The 15,267-nt window shown below is 41.0% G+C and overlaps 1 protein-coding gene across 1 annotated transcript in view; it reads right to left on the reverse strand.

Moving 5' to 3' along the window:
* Positions 1–14,430, reverse strand: part of PRMT9 (protein arginine methyltransferase 9) — a gene marked incomplete at both ends in the record, with an annotated part of 36,622 nt that extends 22,192 nt beyond the window's left edge. The window contains 7 exons of the mRNA XM_080697435.1: positions 632–824; positions 2,600–2,706; positions 4,369–4,471; positions 7,711–7,878; positions 9,009–9,245; positions 11,804–11,952; positions 14,242–14,430. Of these exons, the coding sequence (XP_080553561.1) occupies positions 632–824; positions 2,600–2,706; positions 4,369–4,471; positions 7,711–7,878; positions 9,009–9,245; positions 11,804–11,952; positions 14,242–14,430 (1,146 nt within the window). The remainder of the gene's footprint in view (positions 1–631; positions 825–2,599; positions 2,707–4,368; positions 4,472–7,710; positions 7,879–9,008; positions 9,246–11,803; positions 11,953–14,241) is intronic.
* Positions 14,431–15,267: the final 837 nt, after the last annotated feature.

The following is a 15,267-nucleotide window of genomic DNA, read 5'->3' on the forward strand; positions in this document are numbered from 1 at the left end:
CTTAAGCTAGCGAGGCTGGCTTCGAACCAGCGCGATCCTCCTGTCTCTGCCTCCCAAGCGCGGGGATTACAAGTGTGCGCCACCACGCCCGGCCTTTCTGTCCAGGTTTTAAAACTGAACTTTCTCTTTCTGAGGAATCCCTCAGTTGTAGGCACACTAGAATGGCTAGTCACCCTAATGCAAATACAACTTTAAGATGTGGGTCACTGTTCATTTAAAAAATATATTTTGAAAGTCAGCATGATATAAAACGAAGTAATATAAAACGAAGTAAGAAAGACTTGAGTTAGAACTCTTGCCCCTGCATTCACAGGATGAATAAATCAATCTGGCAGAAATGACTTAATGTGGACAACGCTTTCCTCATCTGCATGCCATAAGGATAATTTTAACTCCGCTGCAGCAAGGTGTTGGTGGTCCCCTAGACAATCCTGGCACACTATACATTCCAAGTAAATCATAGGGAGTTTTTTTTATTCCTAAAGAAAGGGAATAATTTCAGAAAGAAGTTCTTGTTGTCCTCTAATCATTTCAGAATTGTTAGGATCTCATGCAAACTCAAAATAAGATGGTGCTATCTAATAAAAATATATGAAATTTAATGCCTAAAAATCAAAATCCAACTTTTTACCTCGGGATTGTTAAAATCTACTCTCATGATTTCAAAACACTCTGTCAAAGCCAAATATCCTCCAGGAACTCGACTCATCTTTTCAGTTGTATAAGGTTCAACTGTTTCTTCAGTATCTACAGAAAAACAAGCTGGACTCTGAAATTTCACATTTGTTGGCAAATGGATACCAGCGATGTCCTTAATACTCAATCTAGTGAGAGAACATAGGAGGGAAGAAAGATATTTTAAAGAAGCAAATAACACCATTTACTATTGAGTCCAAAAAGAAACACAAAAATGAACCCAGGCATGGTGGCAAACGGCTGTAGTCCCAGTACTTGGGAGACTGAAACAGAAGAATCACAGGTTTGAAGTCAGCTTTAGCTGACTTTCAAAGCTTTCAAAGTTGCCCTAGGCAACTTTGCAAGACCCTACTTCAAAATAAAAAATAAGCCAGGCATGGTGGTGCATGCTTATAATCCCAGTACTTGAGAGGCTAAGACAAAAGGATCACAGGTTCAAAGCCAGCCTCAGCAACTTAGCGAGGCCTTCAGGAACTTAGTGAGACCCTGTTTCAAAATAAAGAATAAAAATAAGGGGGCCGGGCATGGTGGCGCACGCTTGTAATCCCTGCGCTTGGGAGGCGGAGATAGGAGGAACGCGCAGGTTCAAAGCCAGCCGCGCTGGCTTACGAGACCCTGTTTCAAAATTATAAAAAAAAAAAAAAAAATAGGTCTGGGAGTGTAGCCCGGAGGTAGAAGGGCTTCCAAGAACCCCAGTACCACCAAAAAAATAAATAAATAAAATAAATTAGGGCTGAGAGTGTAGCTCAGAGGTAGAATGCCCCTGGGTTCCATCTCCAGTACTGCAAAAAGAAAAGAATAAAATATGGCTAGAGGGTAACTCAGAAGCAGAACTTCTGCCCCTGAGTTTAATCCCCAGCACCAAAAAAATTAAAAATGAAATAAGACTTCATCGAAAAAGATATACACACACATACTCAATTACTAACTATAAAAAACACAAATATGTCAACATTAAAATTAAGAACTTCTCATAAAAGAACTTCCCATAAATAAAAATGCAAGCCATTGAATAAAAATATCTGTAATATATATATCCAAATTTTAATAACTTAATTAAAAGTTTATATCCAAAACATATTTTAAATTCCTGTAAATACAATACAAACAAAAATGGGCAAAAGCCCTAGACACTTCACTAACATGCATATCCAAAATGCCAATAAGCATATGAAACTTGCTTGGCTTCAAGAATCACCAGTGTAAAGTAATAAAAACTGTAATACACAGCACAAACCCCAGGAGTGGGAAAATGAGCATCGAATCTCATTCCATTAAGTGCTGATGAGGATATAGTCTCATACTGCTTCTGGAGTATAACATTAATAAAACTGTTTTGGAAAACTATTTTGTTGCACCTACTCAAGATAAACATGCCTAACTCCACGTTCACCTAATACAGACCCACAGCAACTTAGCAAGACATAGTTTCACAATACAATAAAATAGGACTTGGGGGGTTGCTCACAGGTAGAATGCCATTCAATCCTCAGTTTGACAAAAAATAAAAATAAAAATAAAAAAATAGCTGGGCGTGGTGGCGCACGCTTGTAATCCCCGCGCTTGGGAGGCGGAGACAGGAGGATCACGCAGGTTCGAAGCCAGCCGTGCTGGCATAAGAGACCCTGTTTCCAAAATTAAAAATAGGTCTGGGAGTGTAGCCCGGAGGAAGAAGGGCTTCCAGGAACCCCAGTACCACCAAAATAAATAAATAAATAAATAAATAAATAAATAAATAAATAAATAAATAAAATAAAAAAGAGGCAAAAATAAGTAAGAATAAACATGAATTTAAAGACAGCAAACTACAAATCCTCACCCAAATAAATGCAATAAACAACTTTTCAAGTACAGTACTGTCCTTAAAACTCCTATTTCTAGTATTTACTATTCAGCCACTTACCTATGATGTCTTCTTATCTCTGCACATTCCACTGCCATCCCAAATAAAACAGCACTTGCTGGTATAACTTTCCCATACTTTTCACAATTACCATTTTTACCTATGGTCTGAAAATACAACAAAATCATCATGTATATGCAAAAAATGTGTATATAATGACAAGCTATAAAAATTTTAAAAACTTAAAAAGATGGAAAATGAAAAAATGAAGGATTTTTCTCTTTAAGGGGATATTTTCACTCCTGTATATGCTTTGTTTTTAGGGGTGCTCGAGATTGAGCCCAAGGGCATTCCACCTGGGTTCTATCTCCAGCCCTTTTTATTTTTTGTTTTCTTCCCTAAGTTGCTGAGAGCCTCACTACTTTCCGGAGACTGTCCTTGAACTTGTGACCCTCCTTTCTCAGCCTCACAAGTATGGGCATTTGTCACCATGCCTAGTTTATTTTCAACCTTTAAATAGCTTTTTTTGGTGTGTGTGTGTGGTACTAGGGATTGAATCCAGGGGCATTCTACCTCTGAGCTACACCCCCAACTCTATTTTTTATTATTTTGAAACGGTCTGAGTTGCAAAGGACCTCACTAAATAGCTGAGGCTGGCCACAAACAGCCATCCTCCTGTCTCAGCCTCCCAAATGCTGGGATTACAAGTGTTCATCGCCACACCTGACTAGCTATTTTAAATCCAAATATCTTCTGTAAAGAGAAAATTCTTATTACATGTTAATATCCCTTCATTCATAATATGTTACATATCTATGATATGTAAGGCACGGTGGAAGATTTCTATACAAAATATGTTAATCCTCCCCAGTCAATAGCTTGGATTCAACAGGAAGTTTAAAACAGTACCAAGCCACCAATATCAATGTACTCCCTTCTCACAATCTGCCAAAACTCCAAGGAAGGAGGATTGTGAAACCCTCTTCATCTTTCGTGTGTGTGTGTGTGTGTGTGTGTGTGTGTGTGTCAGCATTAGTGTTACTAGGGCTTGAACCCATGGGCATCACCCTCTGAGCCCTTTTTTTAAATTTTCTTGTTTGGAAACAGGGTCTCCCTGGAGTCTCACTACACTGCTGAGGCTGGCCTTGAGCCTGTAATCCTCCAATCTCAGCCTCCCATTAGTTTTTATTTCCTAAGAGGTTCTTGCTAAATTAACACACACCGGTCTTGAACCTGCAATCATCCAATCTCAGCCTAAGTATACTGGGATTACAAGAATATACCACAGTGCCCAGCTAACTACCTCCCTTTAATAACCATACTCAAGAATTATACAGTCAGAGCCGGGCGTGGTGGCGCACGCTTGTCATCCCAGCATTTGGCAGGCTGAGACCTGAGGATCGCGGTTTGTGGACAGCCTCAGCTACTTAGTGAGGCCCTCTGCAACACAGTGAAACCCGGTTTCATAATAAAGAATAAAAAAAATAGGTCAGGGGGTGTAGCTTGGAGGTTGAATGCCCCTGGGTTTCATCCCCAGACCCGCAAAAATAAAAAGAATTACACATAGTCAGTACCTTCACAAGGTAACCTCAATTCCTAATAATTCCTCCCTGCAGTACAAGTATTTCTGGCCTGTATACCTCACTTGGGCACAGAGGTACACATTGCATTATGTTGTCAATAAATGTTTTTTACATAGATTTCTTCCCAACTGCATAGTATGTACCTCGACAGTGGAAAACATATCATTTTGTAAATACTCTAGGGGCCCAATAAAACTATGAAATAATGCACTCTTAATCAAATTTAAGCATTTTCATGTTGCTTACCTTTGGCTGCAAAAGTAAATGCTCCCATGCATGAATCAAACTCTCCACAATTCCTTCTCCAAATAAACCTGCATCGACAGTTTCTGTTACAACTAGGGATACTCTATAGAATGATTTTTTAAAGATATGTGTAAGTAAAGTATCATGCTATTTATATAAAGTTGTCAAAGCTGAGAGAAGAGTATACTACAGCAACTGCGCACATGTAACATTTCCCAGTACATTTCATTTTAAAATCTGCTGGTGTACTTCCAGGAACTTATCTCTAAAGGTCCTCAGGCTCCTCTCTTCTGCACTGGCTCCACCCCCTTGCTTGGGGGAGGGCTGACGACAGCCCACAAGCTCCTCTTTCACTGTCTAAGTCCTCAGAGTTGTTCATATCTATCATCTCTCCCGGAGTATCCTCTATCATCGATGAGTCCTACTTATTAAATGAACTATCTTGCTCACCTGTCATTTTTCTGGACCTACAACTAACAATGTTTTTTTCTGGTACTGAGATTAAACCCAGAGATATTCTACCTCCAAGGTATACACCAAATTCTTTTTAAACGGTCTCAACAAGTTGGTAAGGGTGCCTCTCGGGCTAGCCCTTGAACCTGTGACCCTCCTGTCTCAGCTTCCCAAGTACTCGGGTTACAGCATGAGCCACCATACACAACTACGAGTAACGTTTAATGCAGGTAAGAGCCTCCTCTCAAACCCCCCCTCTCCAGTCCCCATCTTCTGTGACAATGCATCACCCACATGTGACTCTTGGTCGTTTGATCATGGTAACTCTCATAGCTTCTGGAGCCTTCACAAGAGCCTAGTCTACAGAGCTCTGCTCATCTTTCCACTCTTTCTAGAAAATTCTTCTCAATGTCATACCAAAATAACTTCTCCCCTCTCTGAACTCTTTTAGCCCTTATTATCAGTATCATCCACTTTTGCAGTCTGAAGATAAAGTCTGGTGAACATTTCTAAATTTTCCTGTTCAGTCACAGGTGCCTTGAGAGCAAGAGTGCCACTGCCATCCCCCAGAGTGCCTACACCCAGTGATAGACACACACAAAGAAAACAGCCAATGCTCATGGCTACACACTGAGAGGGCAAAAGGTGTCTCCAACTCTCTAGGCCAACATCCAACAGTCTACACATCTGCCTACAGTCAAAATGAATTAGCAAGAGTCTGCACTGGGATTCTTTTTAGCTACACATCCAGTCCTGATTTTTATTCTCTATTTAGAAACAGGATCACTAAGTTGTAAAGGGCCTCAGTGGCTGAGTCTGTGAGTCTCCTGTCTGGGCCTCCCAAGTGCGGGGATTACAAGCCTTCACAACCACGCCCAGCTCCATACTGGAATTCTTATTTCCTGACTCAAAGCCAGTAATTTTTCTAGAACTTTATCTTTGAGAAAAGTACAAACTGAATTAAAGTAACCTTTGATTCATGTTATGGACAAAATTGTATCCCTCGAATAGTCTTAAAGACTTAACCCCAAATATGACAGCATTTGGAGAGAACCCGTAGGAAGTAATTAAAGTTAAATAAGGTGATCAGAGTGGGGCCCTAATTCAACAGGACTGGTGTCCTTCTACAAGAAGAAACACTAGAGAACTTTCTAGAAAAGTTCTAGAAAAGCTCAGGCAAAGATGCAATGAAAAGGTATCGGTCTGCAGGCCAGGAAGAGAAACTTCCCGAGAAACTAAGCATCTGATGTTTACTCCAGGTCTGTGGGATTTTGTTAGACTAAGACAATTCAGGACAGTAAGTATTTTCCATAAAGTAAGCATACACCTGCCATAACAATCTAATAGATTTCTTTCATGAGAATGAATGTAGAGATTATTAAAAAGTTTAAGTACTACTGCAAACATTATTATATATGGAAGACTTAAAAATCAGAGTTCAAATAACAAGAGTATGAAAAAATCTTCTTCTAAGATAAATTGAATTCAAGATGAAAAAACATATAACCCAGAAGAGGTAATAAAACAGTGCTATTAAAAATAGAAGAGCACCGCCGGGCGTGGTGGCGCACGCTTGTAATCCCCACACTTGGGAGGCGGAGACAGGAGGATCGCGCAGGTTCGAAGCCAGCCACGCTGGCTTAAGAGACCCTGTTTCAAAAATATAAAATAGGTCTGGGAGCGTAGCCCGGAGGTAGAAGGGCTTCCAGGAACCCCAGTACCACCAAAAAAAAAAAAAAAAAAAAAAAAATAGAAGAGCAGGGTGTGGTGGTGCACGCTTGTAATCCCAGCATTTAGGAGGCTGAAGCAGGAGGACTGTGGTTCAAAGACAGCTCAGCTCCTACTTAGTGAGGCCCTCTACAACTCAATGAAACCCTGTTTCAAATAATAAAGAATAAAAAGTAGGGCTGGGGGTGTAGCTCAGAGATAAATGCCCCCTGGGTTCTATCCCCAGTACCACAAAAACATAAATAAATAAAAACAGAAAGAAGCAAAAACTGTCGCTAAAATAATAGCATTGGACCAGAGGATTTTTTAAACTCTCTAGTTTGAAAATTCCTTTATTCTCCTGGTATAGATCACAGTGAGATAACATGCTAAAAAGCCAAGCTTTACATAATGACACTCAAAAGAGTATTTAAAGGCAGCAGGCCAAAATATGTTGGCAACTGACTCCCAAAGCTTGCAATATATATACAATATATATATATATATATATATATATATATATATATATATATATATATATATATATATATATATATATATATATCTCCCCAGTACTGGGGATGGAACCCAGGGGCATTCTACCTCTGAGCTACACCCCCAGCCCTATTTTTATTCTTTATTTTGAAACAAGGTCTCACTAAATTAAGGAGGGTCTCACTAAGTTGCAGAGGGCCTCACCAAAGTTGCTGAGGCTGGCTGCAAATAGCGATCCTCCTGTCTCAGCCTCCCGAACGCTGGGATTACAAGCGTGCGCCAACATGCCCAGCCAAGCTTGCACTTTAAACAAAGACATTAACCCAAAATGTGATACATCCACTGAGTCTGAATAGCTTATGTTTTAAATATAATTTTTAAAGAGTTATTGATCATATAGAAATCTATTATCCACTTTTATAAATTAGAAAACTGAAATTAACAAAAGTAAAAAAGAACTTGATAAATGTCAAGTGTACTTATAAAATTCCTTCCCACAAATTTAGAGCTTTAAATATTTTCTGAAGTATATGATGTTATCATGAAAATTTCTTATTAAACTATTCTATATCCTATCTTTACAAAGCCTGTTAGGTAGCATTTTTGCTAAGTCTAGAACCTAGAAATGTATCTTAATTTAAAAAAAACGATGAATTACAACATTAAAATCAGTTTATCACACAATACCTTTCAGGAATGTGTTTTGGAATTTCTACGTCGAGTGACTTCATATGCAAGAGTTTTACCCCTGCTTCCATCTTGTTTGCAGCGACTACATCACAGGCAAGTTCATACATGGTCTTAGATAACTCACAGGCATACACTGAATGGGCTCCAGCTTTTTTAGCAAACATACTACAAAGATAAAAAGTGCTCCATCAAAAAATAAATTAAGAGCCAGGCATAGTGGCACACACCTGTAATCCCAGCATTTGGGAGGCTGAGACAGGAGGATCATAGGTTCAGAGAGGCTCAGGTACTTAGTGGGGCCCTTTGCAACTCAGTGAGACCTTGTTTCAAAATAAAGAATAAAAAATAGGGCTGGGGGTGTAGCTTGGAGGTAGAATGCCCCTGAGTTCTTCCATCCCCAGTGTCACACAAAAAATTAATTAAAAAATAATCCATTGTACTTTTTCAAACTGAAATGGAATTATAATGCTTTAAACAAAGTCTTAAACCAGGTATGGTGGCACACGTTTGTAATCCTAGCACTTGGGAGGCTGAGACAGGAGGATTGCGCAGGTTCGAAGCCAGCCTCAGCTACCTGGTGAGGCTCTCAGCAACTTAGTGAGACCCTGTTTCCAAATAAAATATAAAATGGGTCTGGGAGTATAGCCTGGAGGTAGAAAAGTCCCTGGGTTCCATCCCTAGTGCCACCAAAAAAATAAAAATAAATAAATAAACCAAAAACATAAAGTTTTCCTTTTTATTCTTTAAAACAATGGTTACTCATTCAGCATTTTAAAAAAATTAACTACAAGTCAGAAAATCTACCCTATCAAGATATAATTGATATGAAAAATGCTAACAGGCTTTCTAGATTCCATCAGAATATTAGTACCATTGTTCAAAATTTCAGTAAGCTGGGCATGGTGGGGCATACCTGTGACCCCAGTACTTGAGAGGCTGAGACAGGAAGATTACAAGTTCAAAGTCAGGCTCTCAGCAACTTAGTGAGACCCTATTTCCAAATAAATAAAATAGGGCTGGGGTATAGCCCAAAGGCAGAAGGCCCCTGGGTTCCACCCCTAGTACCAAAAAATAAAATTTCAGTAATAATCTCAAGACTTTTCTTAACAGTTTTCTCAGCCCTTGATAAAATGAAACTTATAATAAAAATTACAGCAGTAATAATGGCATAAATAACTGTAACAAGATTATGACAAATAACTGCTATTTTTAATTCCAATGTTAAAATTTTCCATATCTGGCAAATCTTGAATGTACATTACTATACAGGTATATTTAATCAAAACACAACAAACCTCAATATTCCAGTTCCTGCTCCAATGTCCAAAACACTTTTGAACCCCGAACAAACTGCCTTTTGTATTGCTGCATTATAAGCCATATTCCTCTTGGTGTCATTAAGCATGATAAAGTGCCAGCGTTCCACTAGCCAGTTTGCAACTCGATAAAAATTCTCCTTTGCATCATTGAAATCAGGATTCAACTTCAACGCTTTGTGAAAATATCCAGCTGCTTCATCTCTAAAGCCCATTCTAGAGTAAAATAATAACAAAGATAAAACACATCGGCAATTTGTTCCAATGACCCTGCTTTTGTTCAGGCCACTCACCTGGCCTGAGAATCCCTTCCCAGCACCTCAAATCCCAGAGGGTGGGAGGCTGTGTCAGTGGGAAACTTTGAGGGCTGTGATCCTCATCCCATGACTTCTTTCCTCCTCAAATCCCTACTGTATTTATGCATCCCAGGTCACTAACAAGTATTAAAATATGAATTAGGACTGAACTAAGGTAGAGTAGCTCTTACAGTCATCCTCCACTTAACTGACTTGGTACAACACCAGTTTATTCTAAAACCATTCCTTCAAGCTGGGCATGGTGGTGCATGCCTATAACTCCAGTACTTGGGATTTTGAGACAGGAGGATCACAGGTTCAAGGACAGCCTCTGCAAGTACTGAGACGCTTATCAACCTAGTGAGACCTTGTTTTTAAAAAAAATCCCCAATACCAAAAAAAAAAAAAGTCTTACAAAAAGAATAATTCTTGTTATTTAATTGATGGTACTGCCAATTGAACCCCCCAGGGCATTCTACTTCCAAGCAACACCCCCTGCTATTTTAATTTTTTGTTTTAAAAAACCTTTGAAAAGGGTTGCTGAGAATCTCACTAGTAGCTACGGCTGTTCCAAAAGCATGATCCTCAGCCTCCCAAGTTCTGGGGTCACAGGCATGTCCACCACGCCCAGCTTGTAAGACATGAGTGCCATGGCATGTAGGCTCCTCTCCAGAGGCCTGCAGTCTTGTTCTCTCAGAATGGTTATTAGGAGTCAGCTACATCTACTGCCAGACCAGTTTCTGTTAGTTGTACCATTATTATATGTCTTAATCTGCCAAAAGTCTGTCAATCTTCAGTTATTGAGTTTATGATCACTATGTGTCTATAATCTAGAAATATAGCCCATTAACTTTTTTTTTGCAGTACTGGGGATGGAACCCAGGGGCATTGTGCCTCCAAGCTACACCCCCCAGCCCTATTTTTTAGTCTTTTTATTTTTTGAAACAGGGTCTCACTGAATTGCGAAGGACCTTGCTAAGGAGCTGAGGCTTAAATACTCCTTTAAGAGACAACTATTTGATAGTTTATAATTGTTCAGTATTAATTAGGAAAATAAGGCAGATTTGTCAACTGAAGCTTGTTTGTTTATATTAAATAACCTGTAAGATAAAATTAGGCACCCTATTTGATAAAGTAGCAAACTCTTTCCATTTAATGAAATTTGTTTAAAAAGATTTTTAATAACTCTTCAAATTAGTTAAAAGTCTACACAATTTTAATTTCAAAGTTTTGTTCTTAAGGTTATTATGTAAGAGGACTTACTGGAGCAGGGTGTGGTGGCACATGCTTGTAATCCCAGCATTTGGGAGGCGGAGAGCGGAGGATTTGGTTTGTGAGGCCTTCTGCAATCTAGTGACACTCTGTTTCAAAATAAAGAATAAAAAATAGGGCTGGGAGTGGAGCTTGGAGGCAAAATGCTCCTGGTTTCAATCCCCAGTTTTCCCCAAAAAAAGAGGATTCAGTATTATTCCCTAGATGATGTTAACTAAAATTGGTAAATGTACAGTAGTTACATTACCAAGGCTAAAAAGTTTGATACGTATTTCTTACACGAATCTCTTCATTGGATAAAATTTTATATTACCAGAAGAGAAAAGAAATAATACTAGAAAACAATTACTGGGATATATAAATGACCTTTCTATACAGAATAAGGGATTATAATGGTGTCTCCTAAACAAGAATTGTCTCATTATTTTGTACAAAGCATTAAGCAGTGAGCCTATGTAAAAAATGTACCTGGCCCTTTATGTGCTGGAGACACTGCAAGAGGAAAGAGCTTTGCTTCCAGGTTCCAGTGTGGCTCAGGGCTTCTCCAGCACCAGGTTCCTGAGCACACGGTACCCAGCAGCATCCAACCGCTGGCAGCTATGCCCAGGACTTGACCCTACTGAGTGCTTTTGTAAGAAAGTGCTTCTGGTTTGACGTTTTCCCAGAAGTCTTTCAGGGTACCCAAAGGCAAATGCCAGCAAGCTCCAGAGAACAGATTTACAAGTTCTCTGGCAAGGTACCACAGTGACTTCTCTGCCACTCTGTGAACCAGAGCTGCAAGATCAGTCCAGTAAGCTCAGTCCAGAAGCAAGAGCTGGAGCTCAGTCCAGTAAAGGGACTCTTTCTTGGATACTCTATCTCAATTCTAGGGGCAATAATTACTAGATAGTATACTATACAACATTAAAACTGCTATGCTGTTACATGTCTATTATATTTTACTCCTATATTTTTTTACTCCTATATTTTTACTCCTATATTTTTTGAGTTCTCTTTACTTGTTACTAACTAATACAGGAGTAATGAGTTACTCCTATATTTTTTTTTGAGTTCTCTTTACTTGTTACTAACTAATCCCTCCCCATCCCTCAGCTATAGTTAATTCTTTACATTAAACTTCTCAAGTTCAAATTACTATATAACTGATCCCTGATTCAGACTGAAACAAAACAATTCTGAACAAGTAATACAGAAATCACTACAAACCTGAAGAGATGTTCCCCCATACTATTGCAAATCACTTCATCATCAGGAAATAGTTTCAAGGCCTGCTCATAGCAACCAAGTAAGTCTTGTATTCGACTGAGTGCATCAAGCTCTTCAGCCCATCTGAAGAGGGTATACTGAAAAGTTTCCTTTACAAACAAGAAAAGTAAGCACATCAATAAGGACAAAAGAATGCACAACACCAATTGAAGATTCCAGAGAATAAATCTATTATTGAATGATTATCTTAAATTTCATTCAACTGTAGTAAGCACTGCTTACCAAAGAAACACACGTACAAATGGGTATAATGCATGGCAATAATGCAGAATTGGACAATTTGATCACTTCGAAAACTATTCTGGGCTCCCATATGACCCTCTGCTGTTTCTCTCCTACGTGTGTGTGGTGTGTGTGTGTGTGTGTGTGTGTGTGTGTGTGTGTGTGTGTGTAATCCTGATTTTTTGTTTTGTTTGCTTGTCTTTTGGTACTGGAGATTGAACCCAAGGGCATTCTACGTCTGAGATACACCCCCAGGCCTATTTATTGATTTACTGTGGGGGGATATTAGGGATGGGACCCAGGAGTCTTCTTCTTCAAGGCTATACCCCCACCCCAGTTTTGTTTTTTATTTTAAAACAGAGTCTCTTAGCCAGGCGTGGTGGCGCACACTTGTAATCCCAGCTTTTGGGAGGCTGAGACAGGAAGACTGTGGTTCACAGACACACTCAGCTACTTAGTAAGACCCTTTGCAACTCAGTGAGACCCTGTTTCAAAATAAAGAACAGAAAATGGAGCTGGTGGTATAGCTCAGAGGTAGAATGCCCCTGGATTCAATCCCCAGTACCACAAAAAAAAAAAAAAGAAAGAAAAAGAAACAACAACAGGGTCTCACTAAGTACAGAGAGCCTCTCTAAGTTGCTAAAGATGGCTTTGAACCTATGATCCTATCTCAGTCTCTCATGTAACAGGATTACAAGCATGCACCACTACAGTCAGCCCTTTTTTTTTTTTTTTTTTTTTTTTTTTAATTGTGGAACAGAGTCTTGCTAAGTTGCTCAGGGTGTAAGTTGCTGAGACTGGCCTAAAACCTGTGATCGTCTTGTCTCAGCCTCCCAAGTACTGGGGTTACAGGTGCATAACACCATACCAGCCACTAAATATTTTTTAAGACAGGCATTATCCCTCTTTAGAGAACAGGAAACTAAGAAAAAAAGAACTAAAGAAAGAACACTTGGATTGACCCATTATTCTACACCTGCCTACATAAAGAGAGCAAACTATCTCAATGTATCATCTCCTCCTACAGTAAGCAGCTGGCCCTGAAATACACACCAAAGAAAAAGATGAATGTGAAATTAAGTTAAATCATTTTTTGAATTTTAGATTTGAAACTTAAGAAAAAATGTACAGTATTTCAACAGGTAACTGTAGCAAAAGTAATTATTGTAGTTCAAAGATCTATCATCAAATGATTACTTTAGTTGATTGCACTTTTGTTATTGTTGTTGTTGAATGGAGGCACATTCTACCTCTGAGCTATACCCTCAGCCCTGTTTGGTTTGGTTTGGTTTGGTACAGGGGATTAAACCCAGAGGCAGTCTACCTCTGAGCTACACTCCCAGCCCGATTTTTTATTTCTTATTTGGAAACAGGGTCTCACTAGGTTGCTGAGAGTGTTGCTAAGTTGCCTGCTGGATTCGAACCTGCGATCTTCCTGCCTCAGCCTCCCACGTACTGGGATTACAAGCATGCGCCACCACATCAGGCTTATTAGTCCTGTTCTGAAACAGCATCAGGTCTAAACTGCTGAGGCTGGCCTAGAACCTGGTATCCTCCTGCCTCAGTCTCCTTAGAACTAGAATTACAGGGGTGCACCTCCACACCCAGGTTATTGCACATTTTATTCAACTACAGGGACCCACAGTATTCCTTCCACACACAAAAGGAAAGGCTGCAAAGCAAAGGCATGCTTAAATTAGCTGTAGGGGGTTCAGAGGATCACCCACCGGCGGAGTCATTTACAATTCCAGGACCTTCCGAATTTTTGGTGTGCTGTAATTTTTGAAACAGCGAAGTGGCATCATTCTGCTTGTGTTACAAAATGCTGGCAGTGTTGAGACAGACTGCAGAAGAGAGCCCAGCAGAGAATCTAATGCAACAATCGGCAGATCATATGGAGGTTTGGACCAAAATAATCACGACGACCACAAGGATAAGAGATGAGATTCTAGACAGCATTCTGAAGTGTGGCCAACAGGATTTTCTGCTGGACTGTGTGTGGACGTGATTAAAATTAAGGAGACAAGAGTGAACGGTAAATAGCAACCACCAACCACGAACCCTGGGGGAAACTCCCCCACCGCCTTCTCTTTTTTTCTTTTCTTTCTTTTTTTTTTTTAAGATGCTGGGCCAGCAGGTGAAAGATGAGACCTCACCTTCACGTCGTCCTTCAGCTCCGGGGCCAGGCTGAGCACGAGGAGGTAATGGGCATAGGCCGTGCCGAAGTCCTGGGCGCCCAGACAGTGCTCGGCGCTCTGCAGGGACCGCGCCACCAGCTCGTCGCGGCCGGCCGTGCCCGCGCCACCCCCGGCGCCCCGGCGGGGCCTGGGCCGCGAGTGGGGCATGGCCGAGCCACTGCTTCTGTGACCACAGGTAGACCCCTCTGGGAAGGGAACGAGAAACCTCCGGCCACAGCCCGCGAGCCAGAGTAGTTACTCCTCCGCCGCAGGCGACTTGGCCCACCGCGGCCCGGCGGAAGCTCCGCCCCCTCCCGCCACGCACGCAGCGCACGCAGCGCCGGCCGCGACGCACGTCCCGCAACTGCAGGCTCCAGCTCCCGTCGCACGCATGACGTCAGCGCGCGGCGTGGGCACGTTGCGGCCCGCCCCCCTCGCGCAGGAGGGAAGAGCACGGGCGGCCACTGCGCGTGCGCGTGCGGAGGCGCGCGTGATGGGAGCTTTTTTTTTTTTTTTTGGTGCTGGGAGTTGAAATAAAAAGCGTTCTCCCTCCTAAGCTACAACCACCGCCCTATTTGGTTTTTTCGTTTGAGAAAGGGTCTCACTAAGTTTCTGGGGCTGTTGTCTCCAACCTGCGATCCTTCTGGCTCAGCCTCCCGAGTATTAGGACTGCAGGTGCGCGCCACCATGCCCAGTGAGACAGGACTCTTCTGCCCTGGTCCTATTTTACTTTTTTTTTTTTTTTTTTTTTTTTTTTTGGCAGTACTAGGGATGGAACTCAGGGGCATTCTACCTCCGAGATACACCAGCCCTATTTTTTATTCTTTATTTTGAAACAGGGTTTCACTGCGTTGCAATTGGCCTCACTAAGTAGTAGCTGAGGCTGTCCAGGAACCGCGATCCTCCTGTCTCAGCCTCCCCGTGCGAGATTACAAGCGTGCGCCCACGTCCGGCTCTGTCTTATTTCGCTCTTTTCACGCCTCCAGGAGTGTGTGGCAAGATCCA

Source organism: Muscardinus avellanarius (genome assembly GCF_963383645.1).
Source record: "Muscardinus avellanarius genome assembly, chromosome: 6".
NCBI lineage: Eukaryota > Metazoa > Chordata > Mammalia > Rodentia > Gliridae > Muscardinus > Muscardinus avellanarius.